A 19,062-nucleotide genomic window follows, 5' to 3' on the forward strand; every position below is an offset into this window, starting at 1 on the left:
TGTTGACATACTATGTTGAATATTAACTTAAAAAAATATGATATTATCTTAAAACCGTAGAGGACTTGAAAGAACAATTAATCATCTGAGAATAAATAGCCTAAATGGTAGATAAATGTTATTTTGGATACCACCCTGAGTGGATGTTGCACATGTACCTGAGCCAAAAACCAGATAAAAAATTTAAAAAAGGCACTGGAAATGTCATCAGATTCACAACACCAATATTGTTTTCCTTCATATGACTTCATAATGGGCATAGTATAAAAGCCTGGGAGCACATTTCAGCACCTCTGGCAATATGACGTCTGATTGCTGCATTCTGTCCGACTCTAAACCTGCCGTGCACAATCCGTGTGTGAATTTGACACGTTTAAACACATAATCCCAAGAGATTAAATCCCCCACCCACACTTTAAACTGTGTGATTATTTCACACATCTAGTTCAACCTTCATTACTTTCACCGCTCTGCAGGTTAAAATGATAATCCAGATTTATTAGAAAATTGCTAAGCATGTCCTTTTTTCAAACACCATGCATATGGCATTCAATAAACCTTTGCAATGCATTGTTTTATGTCATTTTTATGACATTAAAGGCCTACTGAAATCCACTACTACCGACCACGCAGTCTGATAGTTTATATATCAAAGATGAAATCTTAACATTGCAACACATGCCAATACGGCCGGGTTAACTTATAAAGTGCAAATTTAAATTTCTCGGCAATCTTCCGGCTGAAAACGTTTCGATATGATGACGTTTGCGCGTGACGTCAACGTTTGTAGCGGAAGTATTCGGAGCTCATTGAATCCAATACAAAAAGCTCTGTTTTCATTTAAAAATTCCACAGTATTCTGGACATCTGTGTTGGTGAATCTTATGCAATTTGTTTAATGAACAATGAAGACTGCAAAGAAGAAAGCTGTAGGTGTGATCGGTGTATTAGCGGCGGACTACAGCAACACAACCAGGAGCACTTTGAGGAAAGCAGACGCGCTAGCCGAACGACCTCACCTTGACTTCCTCCGTCTCCGGGCCGCCGACCGCATCGGTGATCGGGTGAAGTCCTTCGTCGTACCGTCGATCACTGGAACGCAGGTGAGCACGGGCCGTGATGAGCAGATGAGAGCTGGCGTAGGTGCAGAGCTAATGTTTTTAGCATAGCTCTGTCGAGGTTCCGTAGCTAAGTTAGCTTCAATGGCGTTGTTAGCAACAGCATTATTAAGCTTCGCCAAGCTGGAAAGCATTAACCGTTTATTTACATGTCCAGAGTTTGGTAGTATTGTTGATCTTCTGTCTATCCTTCCAGTCAGGGACTTATTTGTTTTGTTTCTATATGCAGTAAAGCCCGATGCTATCACGTTAGCTCAGTAGCTAAAGAGCTTCATCAATGTATTGTCGTGGAGATAAAAGTCACTGTGAATGTCCATTTCGCGTTCTCGACTCTCATTTTCAAGAGGATATAGTATCCGAGGTGGTTTAAAATACAAATCCGTGATCCACAATAGAAAAAGGAGAAAGTGTGGAATCCAATGAGCCCTTGTACCTAAGTTACGGTCAGAGCGAAAAAAGAAACGTTCTGCACTGCACGCTAGTCCATCACTTTCACGTTCCTCATCCACGAATCTTTCATCCTCGCTCAAATTAATGGGGTAATCGTCGCTTTTTCGGTCCGAATCTCTCCCGCTGCCGGTGTAAACAATAGGAAAATATGAGCAGTCCTTCCTCCGGTGTCGTCACGCTACTTCCGGTAGGGGCAAGGCTTTTTTTTATCAGAGACCAAAAGTTGCGAACTTTATCGTCGTTGTTCTATACTAAATCCTTTCAGCAAAAACATGGCAATATCGTGAAATGATCAAGTATGACACATGGAATGGATCTGCTATCCCCGTTTAAATAAAAAAATGTCATTTCAGTAGGCCTTTAATATACGGATAAGGTTTGTTTTTTCCAATTAACCTATTATATGATTTTACACGTTTTTGGACTGTACGTCTACACAGGGGTGTTTGTAATGGCAAAATTTAATAATCCCTTGTCCAAATCACAATTTTAGCCTAAATATTTGTGTAGTGGTTGTTCTCCTTAGCTCCCTGTGCCAGGGTTTTGTCAGAAATGACACACTTTTATGGCCTTGATACATTCTTGGAGTCGGACCCCCACCATCTCTGTGAATGGGACAAAGGGCCGGTCCCAGTACACCTCCTCGCCCTACTTTTCAGCCTTATCACTACATTTTCCTGTAAAGGGTAGTGGTGTCCCAGCATGATGAAAGATAAAAAAAAATAGATCTCAACTGTTTACTCCATTGTTTATTGCATAATGGTGGGACTAAGGTTTGTATGGACACCGCCACTAATAAAGTACTGCGGTACTAATGAATTAAAAAAGGTACTACTGTCTTAGGAAAGTACCGGTAGTTGAATTTTCATCCACGTATGCTGCCGTGCGGCAGTGACATTGCAGAGACGAGGCACGGCGCGTTTGTGTGTCATAACGCACACACTGAGCGCATACAAGCAGAAAAAATGTCGAAGGGAATAACGACAAAAAACGGCAACTCTACTGGTTAATATAGTGTGTAGCACGATTTGTAGGTGTTTGGGCTTCAAAATTATCGATAAAGATGACGTTTTAAACCTAAAAAACGCCAACTCTACTGGTTAATATAGTGTGTAACGCGATTTGTAGGTGTTTGGGCTTCAAAACTGACGATAAAGATGACGTTTTAAACACAGAAGCGCGGCACTTTAGGCAAATGTGTCAATGACCACCTTTGCTTCAAATTTAGGTAAACATAATAAATATTCAGGTCTGCAAAAGTAGTGTAAAGAGTATCAGGTGATGTAGTTAACAACTTCCCCCGTGCACATACAGATACGTAGATGTTCAAACAGCTGGTTGGCTTGTTAAAAATGATTAGACCAGTACAAACCGCCCACGTAGCGTAAACTAATGCAAGTGAATTGACTGAATTTCGTAACAAATTCCCACTATTTCATTTGTGTTTTATTTTTAACAATGCGTGTTTTACATGCTACATGTCTTATCTTTGTACTTTAAGCCTTATTGTTTTAAGTATTTACTAATGATTGTATTTGTCTTAAAGCACAGGTAAAAATTGGCAACCATAAATCATGAAGCATTTAATATAATGTCAATGAAGATTTCTATCATATTCCAACCTAATTCTAAATAATGGCAGGTTATATACAATACTGGTTGGTAGAGTGGCTGTGCCAGCAACTTGAGGGTTCCAGGTTCGATCCCCGCTTCCTCCATCCTAGTCCCTGCCGTTGTGTCCCTGGGCAAGACACGTTACCCACCTGCTCCCGGGTGCCACCCACACTGGTTTAAATGTAACTTAGATATTGGGTTTCACTATGTAAAGCGCTTTGAGTCATTAGAGAAAAAGCGCTATATAAATATAATTCACTTTAATGCACCTTTTAATTTTAATACCAATCTTTTAAAATTTTTCTTTGAATGTAATAAGAAACATATGTTTAATCGTGACTTTTATCATAACATTTTCTGTTAAAATGTGGTGTTCTTTATTTTGAAAAGTATCGAACAGTATTGAAATACATAACGATATACATTTTGGTACCAAAATATTGGTGCCGGTACAACTCTAGGTGGGAGGTATGTGCAAACGTAACTACATTCGTCGCTTACGTCCCTGAACGTAAACTATGCAGTGACATAGCAAGTGGCGTCCCAATTCCTAGGAAATATTACAAAGCTCTAGCCCTTGTTGCTTCATTTCGAGGGTGTAGTGGTAGTGGGCTAGGGGGAATATTGGGATTGCTGTAATGTTGGTTGATCACAAATGTATGTTGTATTTGTCTTTTGGTCAAAGGTTACTTTCCAAATGGTTTTCTTTTAGTAATTGGTGTTGCGTTAACTGCCTTACCAAAACATTCCGGTCCACAATCTGATTGAGTTTGTGTTTGCCCAACTTCATCTCTTTCCCCCTCCCAGGAGACCCGACATTTCGCCCAAACCCTTACCCTCCCTCCTCTCTCCTAATATAAGATTTGGAAGTTATTTGTGTCACTCCCTTCCTCTCTTTCCTCTTCTTCTTTCTTTCTGTAGCAGCGTAAATCTTTTCTCCTCTGTAGTCTGATGTTTATTTGGGATCCCAAAATAGATGCTTAAAAAGGATCTTAGCTTTCTTTGGACATTTCTTTATTGAATACGGAAAAATTCCAAAAGATGTCAAACAATGGTGTGAAGGTAAGGTACATTTTTTTAAATATACTCGGTTGTGTTCATCCGTTCCTGCTTTAGGACAGACTGAGAGTCCGTAAATGCTTTGGGACTCGTGAGTGGGAGAGAGAGGCTTTGTGTCCAAGCTGAGACGTCTTTGGATGTTTGTTCAATTGTTGACCGCCCATCTCCTCCTCATCCTTTTGACATTCGAACAAAAGCTACAATATTGTTATATGCACACAAAAACAGCAGAATCTGGGAGATTTGGAACTTCAGTCGAGATGTCGATAGACAACGGCAATTTCTGGGAGTATCTTCAAAATCTGGAAGAGATGACAAGTCCCAGCATGCCTGGTTCAACGGCAATTTCTGGGAGTCTTTTCAAAATCTGAAAGAGATGGCAAGTCCCAGCATGCCTGGTTCAACGGCAATTTCTGGGAGTATTTTCAAAATCTGGAAGAGAAGGCAAGTCCCAGCATGCCTGGTTCAACGGCAATTTCTGGGAGTCTTTCGAAAATCTGGAAGAGATGGCAAGTCACAGCATGCCTGGTTCAACGGCAATTTCTGGGAGTATTTTCAAAATCTGGAAGAGATGGCAAGTCCCAGCATGCCTGGTTCAACGGCAATTTCTGGGAGTCTTTTCAAAATCTGAAAGAGATGGCAAGTCCCAGCATGCCTGGTTCAACGGCAATTTCTGGGAGTATTTTCAAAATCTGGAAGAGATGGCAAGTCCCAGCATGCCTGGTTCAACGGCAATTTCTGGGAGTCTTTCGAAAATCTGGAAGAGATGGCAAGTCACAGCATGCCTGGTTCAACGGCAATTTCTGGGAGTATTTTCAAAATCTGGAAGAGATGGCAAGTCCCAGCATGCCTGGTTCAACGGCAATTTCTGGGAGTCTTTTCAAAATCTGAAAGAGATGGCAAGTCCCAGCATGCCTGGTTCAACGGCAATTTCTGGGAGTATTTTCAAAATCTGGAAGAGAAGGCAAGTCCCAGCATGCCTGGTTCAACGGCAATTTCTGGGAGTCTTTCGAAAATCTGGAAGAGATGGCAAGTCACAGCATGCCTGGTTCAACGGCAATTTCTGGGAGTATTTTCAAAATCTGGAAGAGATGGCAAGTCCCAGCATGCCTGGTTCAACGGCAATTTCTGGGAGTCTTTTCAAAATCTGAAAGAGATGGCAAGTCCCAGCATGCCCGGTTGTCATTACAATTATCCCTTTTGACAGGGTTATCATGTATTTTAATGTGTTATTTTGTACAGACAGGCTTTAATAGATAAAGTGGTGTTGTTTTTAGTTGTGTACAATTCAATTATTGCTAATGTGGTAATCTGATGCCCATAGGTTAATTCAATGCATTTTATAAACACCACCGTGGCCTCCAGTGTCAATTGCAATAAATAAAAAGTGTATACTGTATGGATGAGACATTTAGGGTGGTTTTGCTGAAGTAAATTTGCGTTATTTTGTGTTAATATTTGCTATGTGGGTCGGATCTGGCCATCGGGCCAGGAGTTTTGACACCTATAGAGTTCAGAACATTGGTTACGTATTGGAACGTGTGAGATTGTTTAATTATGTGGGATGAAGGGGGTATGTGCTGTCTGACAGTCAACATGCACCTCAAAAGTTACAATATACTGCAATGATTTCAGCATTTGTGTGTCTTATCGGCAAAACATCTTAATTTTGGCATTTAATCATGTTTGACTTTCTCAAATAAAGCCCCTTCCATTGGGGCGGTATATCTCGTTTGGTAGAGTGGCCGTGCCAGCAACTTGAGGGTTGCAGGTTCGATCCCCGTTTCCGCCATCCTAGTCACTGCCGTTGTGTCCTTGGGCAAGACACTTTACCCACCTTCTCCCAGTGCCACCCCCAATGGTTTAAATGTAACTTAGATATTGGGTTTCACTATGTAAAGCACTTTGAGTCACTGGAGAAAAGCGCTTTATAAATATAATTCACCACATCACCACAGGCCTGGGCAATTATTTTAACTTGGGGGCCAAATTTAGAGAAGAAAATGTGTCTGGGGGCCGGTGTATCTATTTTTCGGAACACTAATACACAACCTTACAATGTCTGATTGAATGCCAAAAACGTTATGACAGACCACCTTAAAAACGGAATGGAATTTAAATGTTTTCTATGAACGATAAAACACTGAATATTGACAACATATGAACGTCACAAACCCTCTCAATCGAAATATTTTACAATCAAGCGAAATGCAACAAAAATGCAACAAACACAGCGAAATATGAACGCAAAAGGTAAAAATAAACCACCTACAATCTGATATATCTAATATACACTATATTGCCAAAAGTAGTTGGCCACTAGAAATGCGCGGATAGGCAATTATTTCAACCGCATCACAAAAGTCGTCATCCACCCGCCATCCACCCAAACTAACATTTTATCAAAACCACAACTGCCTGCCACCCGCCACCCACCCGTTGTTATATATCTAATATAGACGATGCAAGGCAGAAAGGAGACTGATCCAATGCAGCAGAGACATTCAATGCGTGATAATATTATTTATCATTATTATAATATTATTGTCATTTCCATTAAGAAAGTGTTGACTATTATTATTCTGTTTCCCTGGTCTTTAGTATTCCCTTTTTTAGATTGTCGCGTACCACGTTTTCTGCCGGCTTTGCCATCTTTTTATTTTTTTCTTCTTCTGCTGTTGTGTTGTGTTGTGGTGTGCTGTGTCACGCCAAATTTCTTCCCCCTACAAACCCCCCCTCATGTTTCCTCTTACGTCATTGACAGCGGATCACTTTTTCGACTAACATCAGTGTGTGAGCTCACCAATGCGCTTTTGGAAGAATGGTGGAAAATTCCTATAAACATACTCCGCAACCTTGTGGACAGCCTTCCCAGAAGAGTTGAAGCTGTATTAGCTGCAAAAGGTGGAACCACATCATATTCAACCCTATGGGTTAGGAATGGGATGGCACTTCAAGTTCATATGTGAGTCAAGGCAGGTGGCCAAATACTTTTGGCAATATAATGTATCACTTAGCTTTAGAACTTTGTTGTAAAAATGTCCTTCCGCGTCTGTCCCTGACACCCGCATTTCTCTGGAAACACTCTGTGGAAACCCCCCCCTACCCACACTGCTTGGTGCCTCGTCTGAGCTGCTGTGACTTAGATTACCATAGAAACTAGTATATCATGCAAAAGCGCAGATTCCAACCATTGAAATACTTTGTATAGGTCAGGACTTCAGGACATCACTGCACATCAGGGCCGGCCCGTGGCATAGGCCGTATAGGCAAATGCTAAGGGCACCGTCCATCAGGGGGCGCCACGCCAGTGCCACAAATGTTGGAGGGAAAAAAAAAAAAAAAGTTGGTTCTATTATTTGTAAATACAAAAAATAATCCCACGTTAATTAAAATGCAAAGTAAAGCCTATTTAATAGAAATATTATTTGTTACAACATTACGCCCCCTCCCTTCCCGTATCATGACTCTTACCACATCAAAAAATCAACACAAGATGTCAAAACGGCCAAAACTGTCAGGTGCCCAGGGAAGAAAAAATAGAAAAGAAGAGGAGGAGAAACGAGAAAAAGACAGAGGTAGCAGGTAGGTAACGTTAGCCTACATGAAATTATTTGTCTGTTACAGAATGTGATAGTAACTTGGCTTTAGCATTAAGCTAATGTTACATGATTCGGCAATTGCTAATCAATAAATAGCTAGTTCTGTTTTAAAGTCGGGTTAATATTGTGGAGGGGGCTAAATTGTTATGGAAAATAATAATGTAACGTTAGGTAATTACAGTACTCCCACCTTACATTCCTCAGGGACATTTGTATTAGATCTTTTAAGCAGGTGTTTTTGTTTACTATGTTATTGCCTTCTGGTTAGCTAATGTTTGCCCTGCAGGTAATAGTCACTTTTCCACCCCTTTATATATTAGGTATAGTTGTAAGCTTAGTTGTTAAAGTGCACATCATTAATGTTAATTAAGCAATATCACATGAGAGGGAATGCTGTTTTTTAATTTGAGCACTGCTGTGATTCGGTTAAAGATAATCATAACATAACATTCTCATATAATATGTTAATTTGCTTTCTTTAAGTAAAAAAAAAAGGTCAAAGACAAAGCTATTCGGTTTCTTGTGAGTATATACACTTCACTGCCGATGTGGGGCGGGGGCGCCACCTAAAATCTTGCCTAGGGCGCCAGATTGATTAGGGCCAGGCCTGCTGCACATCATAATGGCAGCTACAGTTTCCATCTTAAAGATCGAAACAAATCATTTGGGAATGTCCGGCGGGCCAGATCGAAAAGCTTGCAGGTGGCCCCCCGGGCCTTAATTGGCCCAGGTCTGCCTGCCCTACCATGTCCTCCTGAGAGCCAGCGCCCTCTGCTGTGGACCAGCATAACAAGGCTCAGTTTTTTTTTTTACCAGGTTGGTAACTAACAGAAATAGATCACAAACAAATGTCTTTTTTTTGCAGAGGCTATAATTTGCACTGACTCACATTCATTGTGTGCTGTAATGATACAATCAAAATCAAACACTGATTAAAAAGGCCATTTACTACTGGAAGTTAGTCATTAAGGTTGAGAGCATTATCTGAAGTTGTAACTTGGCAGAGAGTCATTAATTTTCCACAGTTCAATTTGTTTGACCCCCTTAACGAAATATGGCGGTTTTACACCCATGCTCTTTGGAGCAAATAAAATTCACCCTTTGGTCTTTTGGTGATCCGAGGATGGACAGCTGTCAATGGGTAGTGGCCTGTGAACTGACGCCTGCCAGTCTGGCTGTCAAGTCCGGCTGGCTGTTTTCATTTCTCTGCCTTTCTGTCGTCCCCTCTTGTCCTCCTGTCGACTGTTCCCTTCACTGAATAGGCTTCTCAGTCCTTTATAGGCCACGATCGCTTGCCTACATTTCAAACTTTAACCTTGTGTGCCCGAATGTCTTCTCCGCCTGTAAAATTCCCAGAGCAGCTAACTACCGTTTCAAAAGATTTTAGTGTGACTGGCAAATATCTAAGACATAGGGAAACTTGACCAACAAAAAATAGCGTGTCTGTCGAGAAGAATATTTGTAAAGGTCACTGAAGTTAGGAAATAAAAGAGGACTCAATCTCCGCTCTCGTTCATCTTAAAAAGGTGTTTTGTCGAGTTATTTTGGTACAGCTTTTCAGGTTTGTTGACTCCAAACTGAACCAAGCATGGTTGATGAAGTATTTTAGTGCCATTAGCCTAACCCCTGAATAAATATGTAAGTGAAGTGAAGTGAATTATATTTATATAGCAGTTTTCTCTAGTGACTCAAAGCCATACTTGTCAACCCTCCCGGTTTTACCGGGAGACTCCCGGAATTCAGCGCCTCTCCCGATAACCTCCCGGAAGAAATGTTCTCCCGATAAACTCCCGGTATTCAGCCGGAGCTGGAGGCCAGGCCCCTTCCAGCTCCAGCGGCGACAGTCTGTTTTCACGTCCGCTTTCCCACGATATAAACAGCGTGCCTGCCGAATCACGTTATAACTGTAGAATGATCGAGGGCGAGTTCTTGGTTTCTTATGTGGGTTTATTGTTAGGCAGTTTCATTAACGTCCTCCCAGCGCGGTAACAACACACAACAACAGCAATCACGTTTTCGTCTACCATAAAGCAGTTCGTATGCTGTAAACAGCAATGTTGTGACACTCTTAAACAGGACAATAATGTCATCTACTGGATAGCCTCCGGAACACTGAAATTCAAGTATTTATTTTATTTATATGTATAATAAAATAAATATATATAGCCAGAATTCACTGAAAGTCAAGTATTTAATATATATATATATATACACTACCATTCAAAAGTTTGGGGTCACCCAAACAATTTTGTGGAATAACCTTCATTTCTAAGAACAAGAATAGACTGTCGAGTTTCAGATGAAAGTTCTCTTTTTCTGGCCATTTTGAGCGTTTAATTGACCCCACAAATGTGATGCTCCAGAAACTCAATCTGCTCAAAGGAAGGTCAGTTTTGAAGCTTCTGTAACGAGCTAAACTGTTTTCAGATGTGTGAACATGATTGCACAAGGGTTTTCTAATCATCAATTAGCCTTCTGAGCCAATGAGCAAACACATTGTACCATTACAACACTGGAGTGATAGTTGCTGGAAATGGGCCTCTATACACCTATGTAGATATTGCATCAAAAACCAGACATTTGCAGCTAGAATGGTCATTTACCACATTAGCAATGTATAGAGTGTATTTCTTTAAGGTTAAGACTAGTTTAAAGTTATCTTCATTGAAAAGTACAGTGCTTTTCCTTCAAAAATAAGGACATTTCAATGTGACCCCAAACTTTTGAACGGTAGTGTATATATATATATATATATATATATATATATATGAAATATATATGAAATACTCGAGTTGGTGAATTCTAGCTGTAAATATACTCCTCCCCTCTTAACCTCGCCCCCAACCACACGCCCCTCCCCCAACCACACTCCCAAACACGCCTCCACCCCACCCCCAACCACGCCCAACCCCCCACCTCCCGGAATCGGAGGTGTCAAGGTTGGCAAGTATGCTCAAAGCACTTTACATAGTGAAACCCATGATCTAAGTTCAATTTAAACCAGTAAAATTCGTAAAGTGGTATGCATCTTCATTTTTGTGTAAATGTGTTTTTGCAAACCAATGTTGCCACAGTTACTTAGAAAAAGTAATCTGATTACTGGTTACTCCTTTAAAAAGTAACTACTTTACTGATTACCTCGGTCTCCTTAGACGTATCCTCGCTCATCCATGCGGACTGGACACTGGCCGAGTTAGTGGGCGGCCGAGAGTGGAGACGGCTCTCTTGGTTGCTTTGTTGGGTCTGCTCCTGTCTCTGGCCATGCTCCCTCAACCCCAGCAGACGATGGCGTGGAACACCGCAGAGGCCACCACAGTGTATATGTTTCTTTTACTTTTTATTCAAAGCTGTGTGTAGAAGTGGCTGGTTGCATCAGCTCTGCTCTTTTAATGTCCTTTGTGTTCTTTGATGTTTTGATGTGTGCTATGGCTATGAGTTGTTTTTTCCCTTGGTCTCAGTCTGGACCCAGGCTTAGACCGATTTTATTTTTTTCTTCTCCCCCCCACCCCCCATTGTTTACCTATATCTCACCTTTTTTGTAAGGGGCGCCGCCGGAAGATGGCAGACTGTCAGTGATCCTGTTCTGTCTCCCTGTAATGCTTGATCCTGTTCTGTCTCCCTGTAATGTTTGTCTGATCTTGAATGGTATTGTGCTGAAAATTGTATTTCTGATTCTGATTCTGATTACTGAATTTGAAGAGTAAGCTACATTGCAAGTTACTTTATTGCGGTATTTTTCTGATTATAAGTCGCACAGGTATGAAATCTGCACCCACTAAATTTTATAAGGACAAAAGTTGTTCATATATTTGCCGCACCGGACTATAAACCACATATATATACAGGCACGATGTGAAATGAGCTATTTGCATAGAAAGATGATGTAAATGTTTGTTTACATACCTAACTGTTTCCAAACAGAGACTGTAGCGCGGCAGTAAAACGGCTGATCAGATCAAATATACAAATCATCAATGTCTTTATTCATTTTGTATGAGATAAATACGATTTTCTCCTTTTTAAAGAGGGTTCAAAATTTTTATCCGGATTCTTATTCCTTGTACTTTTTCAACTTTGTGTTTGAATAGTGTGGAGGGAGATGTTGTTAGCGCTGCCTGCAGGAGCAAACGTCACCGTCTCTGTCCATGGTGCTGAGGACAGAGCACCATCAGGCAGGGGCGTGGCGGTGCTGATGGCGAGACACAGCTGGCAGGTGATTAGATTTCACATGGTGGTACGTGTTAATCTAATCATCTGTTGTCTTTAACAGTAAGCGGCCGGGAGCAGGAAGAGAGAGAGGATACGGACGTGACTGAAAGGTCACGTTCTACTGGAGAGAAAACTTGTGTTGAAACATTATTATTAAAGGCCTACTGAAACCCTCTACTACCAACCACGCAGTCTGATAGTTTATACATCAATGATGAAATCTTAACATTGCAACACATGCCAATACGGCCGGGTTAACTTATAAAGTGCAATTAAATTTCCCGGGAAACTTCCGGCTGAAATCGTCTCGGTATGATGACGTTTGCGCGTGACGCCATCTTAAGTCGTCTGTTTTCACCACATAATTCCACAGTATTCTGGACATCTGTGTTGGTGAATCTTTTGCAATTTGTTCAATTAACAATGGAGACAGCAAAGAAGAAAGCTGTAGGTGGGATCGGTGTATTAGCGGCTGGCTGCAGCAACACAACCAGGACGACTTTGAGTTGGATAGCAGACGCGCTACTGTGACTACAGCTTTGGCTTCTAAACATTTGAGCGCTTGCCCGTACGTGCGTGTCGCTATGTGCATGTCGCTATGTGCATGTCACGAACGTAACTTTGGGGAAATATATGTTTCTTGCCGACTCTGATGGCGGCCAGGGTGTCGTCGAAAGCTACAACGCCGTCCGCCGCCGCTGTCCTCACCTGTCTGTTGTTGATGAGCTGATGAGAGCTGGCGTAGGTGAAGAGCTAATGTTTTTAGCATAGCTCTGTCGAGGTCCCGTAGCTAAGTTAGCTTCAATGGCGTCGTTAGCAACAGCATTGCTAGGCTTCGCCAGGCTGGAAAGCATTAACCGTGTGGTTACAGGTCCAGGGTTTGGTAGAATGGTTGAACTTCTGTCTATCCTTCTAGTCAGGGGCTTATTTATTTTGTTTCTATCTGCATTTAAGCATGATGCTATCACGTTAGCTCCGTAGCTAAAGTGCTTCGCCGATGTATTGTCGTGGAGATAAAAGTCACTGTGAATGTCCATTTTGCGTTCTCGACTCTCATTTTCAAGAGGATATAGTATCCGAGGTGGTTTAAAATACAAATCCGTGATCCACAACAGAAAAAGGAGAAAGTGTGGAATCCAATGAGCCCTTGTACCTAAGTTACGGTCAGAGCGAAAAAAGATACGTCCTGCACTGCACTCTAATCCTTCACTCTCACGTTCCTCATCCACGAATCTTTCATCCTGGCTCAAATAATGGGGTAATCGTCGCTTTCTCGGTCCGAATCGCTCTCGCTGCTGGTGTAAACAATGGGGAAATGTGGGGAGCCTTTCAAGATGTGATGTCACGATACTTCCCGGTACAGGCAAGGCTTTTTTTTATCAGTGACCAAAAGTTGCGAACTTTATCGTCGATGTTCTCTACTAAATCCTTTCAGCAAAAATATGGCAATATCGCGAAATGATCAAGTATGACACATAGAATGGATCTGCTATCCTTGTTTAAATAAGAACATTTCATTTCAGTAGGCCTTTAAAACCATGTTAAGAACCTGCACGCTTGGCTGACAGTGGGGCCGCTAGGAAGCGACTTCCACAAATAGTTTCTTAAAGTGGATCATTTTAGTACGTCTTCTAAATTTGTTTGCTTAATCCATTCCATATTTTAGCCATCAACAAAGACAAATCCATGTTAGCCGCACATGTGTATAAGCCACAGTGTTCAAAGTTTGGGAAAAAGTAGCGGTTTATAGTCCGAAAAATAGTTAAATGTGTTTGCCAGCACACAGTGCAAATTCTACATTTTAAATTCTATTCAACTGCAATTTAAGAGGGGTATCCACTTGTATTTTCATCATGCTCTCATGGTTGATGACAATAAAGCGTTCTACGGTTCAAACACCTGCCGCCTCTCACTCTGCAACCAACACACCTGACGCTGATGAGTCTCCTGCCTTCATAAGCCAGCGTGTCCTGCGTTCCAGGGTCAGAACGTAGCTACTTGTACCTGTACAGCAAGCCTTATACGGTCGCTTCCGCCATCCTAGTCACTGCCGTTGTGTCCTTGGGCAAGACACTTTACCCACCTGCTCCCAGTGCCACCCACACTGGTTTCAATGTAACTTAGATATTGGGTTTCCCTATGTAAAAGTGCTTTGAGTCACTAGAGAAAAGCGCTATATAAATATAATTCACTTCACTAATATTTTTTTTAAATTATTTTTACATTACTGACTTGTGATGCACCGAAAATGTGGCCGCGGAAAAAAGGCTTTCATCACCCAAATAAGATGAAGTAAACAAGACGCCCTGCAGGCATGCAGTTAGTCCCCGAGATGCAAGAAGAAAGCAAATACATCATTTTTGCTAAGGACAATAGCAAACATTGTAACGCGCACTGCCCACGACACAGAGAAGGCAGGCGATGTGCAAGCAGAAGGTCGTTCTATTGGGTACTTTTATGAGCACCGACGTAGCTGCAGCAGTAGATCACAGGTGAATCAAAACGTGACAAGACAAGGCAAGATAAAGTAAGGTAAGGTAATGCAAGGCAAGGCAAAAAAAACACAAAAAAGGCACAACACGAACCAGTGTCATAAGGAAAGCGACACTGTCTTTAAAACCCTCCTGATTAGTTATCAGAAGCAGGAGAGTGCCCTGATCATGTATCAAGAGCATGTTTATATAATCGGAGCTCAGAATCAGTTGAAAAGACACACACAGCAAGACAAAAACAAAGTGGGAAGTGGGGAGTGGAACAAATACACTAGGAAATAATAAATACTAAACTAGGGCTGTACAGTATACTGGTATTGATATAGTACCACGATACTAATCAATCATATTCGGTACTCTAAAACGTACCAGTATTTTATATTTTTTGGCATGACAAAATCTATTTTCGTTTAAAAAAAAAATTATTTTATGTTTATAAACCAATATATGATTCTGTAATGACTTGGTATCGGATCGATACCTAAATTTGTGGTATCATCCAACACTAATGTAAAGTATCCAAACAACAGAAGAATAAGTGATTATTACATTTTAACAGAAGTGTAGATAGAACATGGTAAAAGAGAAAGTAAGCAGATATTTACAGTAAATGAACAAGTAGATTAATAATCCATTTTCTACCGCTTGTCCTTAATAATGTTGACAAAATAATAGAATGGAAAATGACACAATATGTTACTGCATACGTCAGCAGACTAATTAGGAGCCTTAGTTTGTTTACTTACTACTAAAATACAAGTTGTGTTGTATGTTCACTATTTTATTTAAGGACTAAATTGCAATAAGAAACATATCGTAAGATTGTTGGTTAAATTAAAGCCAATAATGCTATTTTTTGTTGTCCCCTTTATTTAGAAAAGTACCGAAAAGTATCGAAATACATTTTTGGACCAGTATCGGGACAACACTACACTCTAAACACAGGAAAAACAACACAGAAGTCCATAACAGACATGATGGATCATGACAACTCGTGCCAAATCGGTAATTTTGAAACAGTATATTCATCCATTTTCTACCGCTTGTCCTAAAATAAGAAAAGAAAAATCTAATTGTCATAATTATTGGAGCAAAAACCAACAACATCATTGAACACATACACTACCGTTCAAAAGTTTGGGGTCACCCAAACGATTTTGTGGAATAGCCTTCATTTCTAGGAACAAGAATAGACTGTCGAGTTTCAGATGAAAGTTCTCTTTTTCTGGCCATTTTGAGTGTTTAATTGACCCCACAAATGTGATGCTCCAGAAACTCAAATTGCTCAAAGGAAGGTCAGTTTTGTAGCTTCTGTAACGAGCTAAACTGTTTTCAGACATGTGAACATGATTGCACAAGGGTTTTCTAATCATCAATTAGCCTTCTGGGCCAATGAGCAAACACATTGTACCATTAGAACACTGGAGTGATAGTTGCTGGAAATGGGCCTCTATACACCTATGTAGATATTGCACCAAAAACCAGACATTTGCAGCTAGAATAGTCATTTACCACATTAGCAATGTATAGAGTGTATTTCTTTAAAGTTAAGAATAGTTTAAAGTTATCTTCATTGAAAAGTACAGTGCTTTTCCTTCAAAAATAAGGACATTTCAATGTGACCCCAAACTTTTGAGCGGTATTGTAGCATATGACTGCTATAGAGCCTATCCTCCCAGCTCGTCTTCGTCTCGTGATTTTTACCCCTCAGCCAATTTGTCTGATATGTCATATGAACAAGATGTGAAGAGCAGCAAGAAGCGAAACGAGTTGAAGTCAGTAAACTGGACAGGAGACATATGTGAAATAAGTGAACCACAACCAGTAACAGGCATTCACCAGCAATGTGGCTGTATCTCATCAGGTTCCATCAAGAAGAAGACAGAAAACAACATGCAACTTCCAGGACCAATGATGTACTTAGTATCGGTTCTCATTGTAGAAAATTCAGACACTGTATTTTCCCAGCTAGTTTAATGACTACATCGGAGATCTAACATCCTCATTAAGCATGGATCAAAGTGAGGTGCAGAAAGTAGTGGCATGTAACCAGAGTGTGAAACCAGCAGGATTAACGGATGAGAGAAATGTTCTCTCGAGCACAGAACATGTTTGAAGGCTCCCACATATCTAATTGTCGACTGGCAATTCCAACATTGAAAAGTGCATCCTCCCTGGGGAATAACAGTTCGCTTTCTTACCCTTGGCCAGCCATCCACTGTTTGTGTTGATAACAACCGTGACCTTGGACTAGAGACTGAGAGTGGTAGACATAGATGCATTCCAAAGTGTCTGTTGTACAGTGTTGATTTAATACTTTGGACCAACCGATACCAATATAGGTAGGTAGGTGTTAGAATAATTGTTTCTAAGTTATCACAAAAACGTTGTGTTACATTGAGTGCCTGGTGAGAAGCAAAAACTGTCTTTGAACCTACCAAGAGTAAGGCTATGTAGGGGGTAAGCAACTTGAAGGTGTTCCTGTTTCTTTCAAGTATTGTAATCAAACAGAAATATATTGTCTGACCTAAGAACTACAAAAGCGAAGAGGAAACAAGACCAGAATCCCCTCATAGCGACCTAGTTTTACGAACCTCCTTTTGAACCGTTTTACGAACATCTTTTTGAACTCTTTTACGACCTTTTCTGTGAACTGTTTACGACCTTTTCTTTTGAACTGTTGCAATCAAAGGTAATGGCTGTTTACGACCTCGTCCCTTAAAAGCAGCTGTTGTCATGTGGTCAGAGAAAGTCCAATTAAAGGGGGAGGCGTACAATCTTTCGCCAGAGCGTAATGACACTGTAAAAGAGGTCCAGGCAACTCTCCTCAATATTGAGCTAGATTTAATTCTGTCTCTGTTTAATTCTTTGCCTCTTGTCTTGTTTAATAGATGTCATCAGTGTTTGAACCTGACAGTAGGTAGGTCTTTATTGTCATTGCACGAGTACAACGGAACTTTGTTTTCAGCACAAACCCGTTCAAGATTAGACAAACAAACAGTGTGCAGGGTTACAGAACAGGAACGCTGATGGGTCGCCACAAAGAGCCCCGTAAAAGATGGGAAAAAGGCAAACGCTGGGGAAGGATGAGTAAAAAAATACAATCTATACTGGTCTGGAGTAGGAAAAAAACCTCCATAGCAAAGCACAGAAACATATTACAATGTACATCTCGAGACTAGCAACAGAGGGGAGGGAGTGGGGGGCCACGGTGGCAGGCTGCAGCTCTTCAGGCGCCGCCCATCCGTCCATCACCCCTAAGGGATTCGAGTCAAGGGCGTTGGATGGGGGGTAGTGTATGTGTGTGTGGCGTATATTTTTTGTGGATGCATGTGTGTGTGTAAGCCTGCCTCGTGTCTCTGTTCCGCGGCCTTGGTGTCAGACAATATATAATCCATCCATCCATTTTCTACCGCTTATTCCCTTTGTGGTCGCGGGGGGTGCTGGAGCCTATCTCAGCTACAATCGCGCGGAAGGCGGGGTACACCCTGGACAAGTCGCCACCTCATCGCAGGGCCAACACAGATAGACAGACAACATTTACACTCACATTCACACACTAGGGCCAATTTAGTGTTGCCAATCAATTAAACTAACCCTAACCCGGGGGTCAGCAACTCGCAGCGGCGCTCTAGTGGCTCCCTGGACTTCTTTCAGAGATGTGTGAAAATGGAAAAAGGATGAAGAAAAAATATATTTTTTGTTTTGATATAGTTCCTGTCGTAGGACAAACATGACGCAATCCTTCCTAATTGTTAAAAATCCCACTGTTTATGTTATACTTGCTTCACTGATGAGACTATTTGGCAAGCACTGTTTTGTCCTACTAATTTCAGCGATCCTTGAACTCATCGTAGTTTGGGTACATGTACAACTTTCTCCGATGCTGCCACAGAAAGACGTGTTTTATGCCACTCCTTCTTTGTCTCATTTTGTCCACCAAACGTTTTATGCTGTGCGTGAATGCATTGTTGATTTTATTGCTTTGCTGGAGTGCTTATCAGGCACATTTGGTCAATCCATGACTGCAAGCTAATCGATGCTAACATGCTAGTAAGGCTAGCTGTATGTACATATTGCATCATTATGCCTTGTTTGTAGGTATATTTAGCTCATTTAATTTCCTTTACTTATGTGTATTTAATTCATATTTGCATGTCTCATGACACATTATCTGTATGTATTATTGGCTGCATTTATCATAGTTGTTTGTGTGCCATGTTGTTCCAGACCACAGCAAACGTTACCCGGCTTGCAAAGATTGTAATAAATCCATGAAAAGAAGAAAGTTTGATGTTTCCTTTAACTTGGACACACACATTTATACCTTTGGCCATTCTGAGCCAGTAATTTCCAGAAGTTATATATAGACTGGCTCGTACATGAAGATGGTCTGTAAAACATAATCCATGCAACATTTGAACCTAAAGAACCACCATTACATGCTATGTAGACCACAAGGAAATCATAACACCCTGTTAAGTTGCACAAGAATTGATATGTTCGTCAGGATAATCA

At 41.0% G+C, this 19,062-nt stretch overlaps 1 protein-coding gene across 2 annotated transcripts in view; it reads right to left on the minus strand.

The window, feature by feature from the left end:
• LOC133638751 (leucine-rich repeat transmembrane neuronal protein 4) overlaps nucleotides 1–19,062 on the minus strand; it is a 280,634-nt gene that overhangs the window by 217,532 nt on the left and 44,040 nt on the right. The window contains exon 3 of one of the 2 annotated variants that reach the window (XM_062031677.1): nucleotides 4,230–5,388. The exons of the other annotated variant lie outside the window; for it this stretch is intronic. Coding sequence (XP_061887661.1) covers nucleotides 5,317–5,388 — 72 coding nt within the window. The 3' untranslated portion in view covers nucleotides 4,230–5,316. Of the gene's footprint in view, nucleotides 1–4,229; nucleotides 5,389–19,062 lie in introns of those variants that run through there. 2 annotated transcript variants of the gene reach the window in all.

The sequence above is a fragment of the Entelurus aequoreus genome, linkage group LG21, assembly GCF_033978785.1.
Source record: "Entelurus aequoreus isolate RoL-2023_Sb linkage group LG21, RoL_Eaeq_v1.1, whole genome shotgun sequence".
Taxonomy (NCBI): domain Eukaryota; kingdom Metazoa; phylum Chordata; class Actinopteri; order Syngnathiformes; family Syngnathidae; genus Entelurus; species Entelurus aequoreus.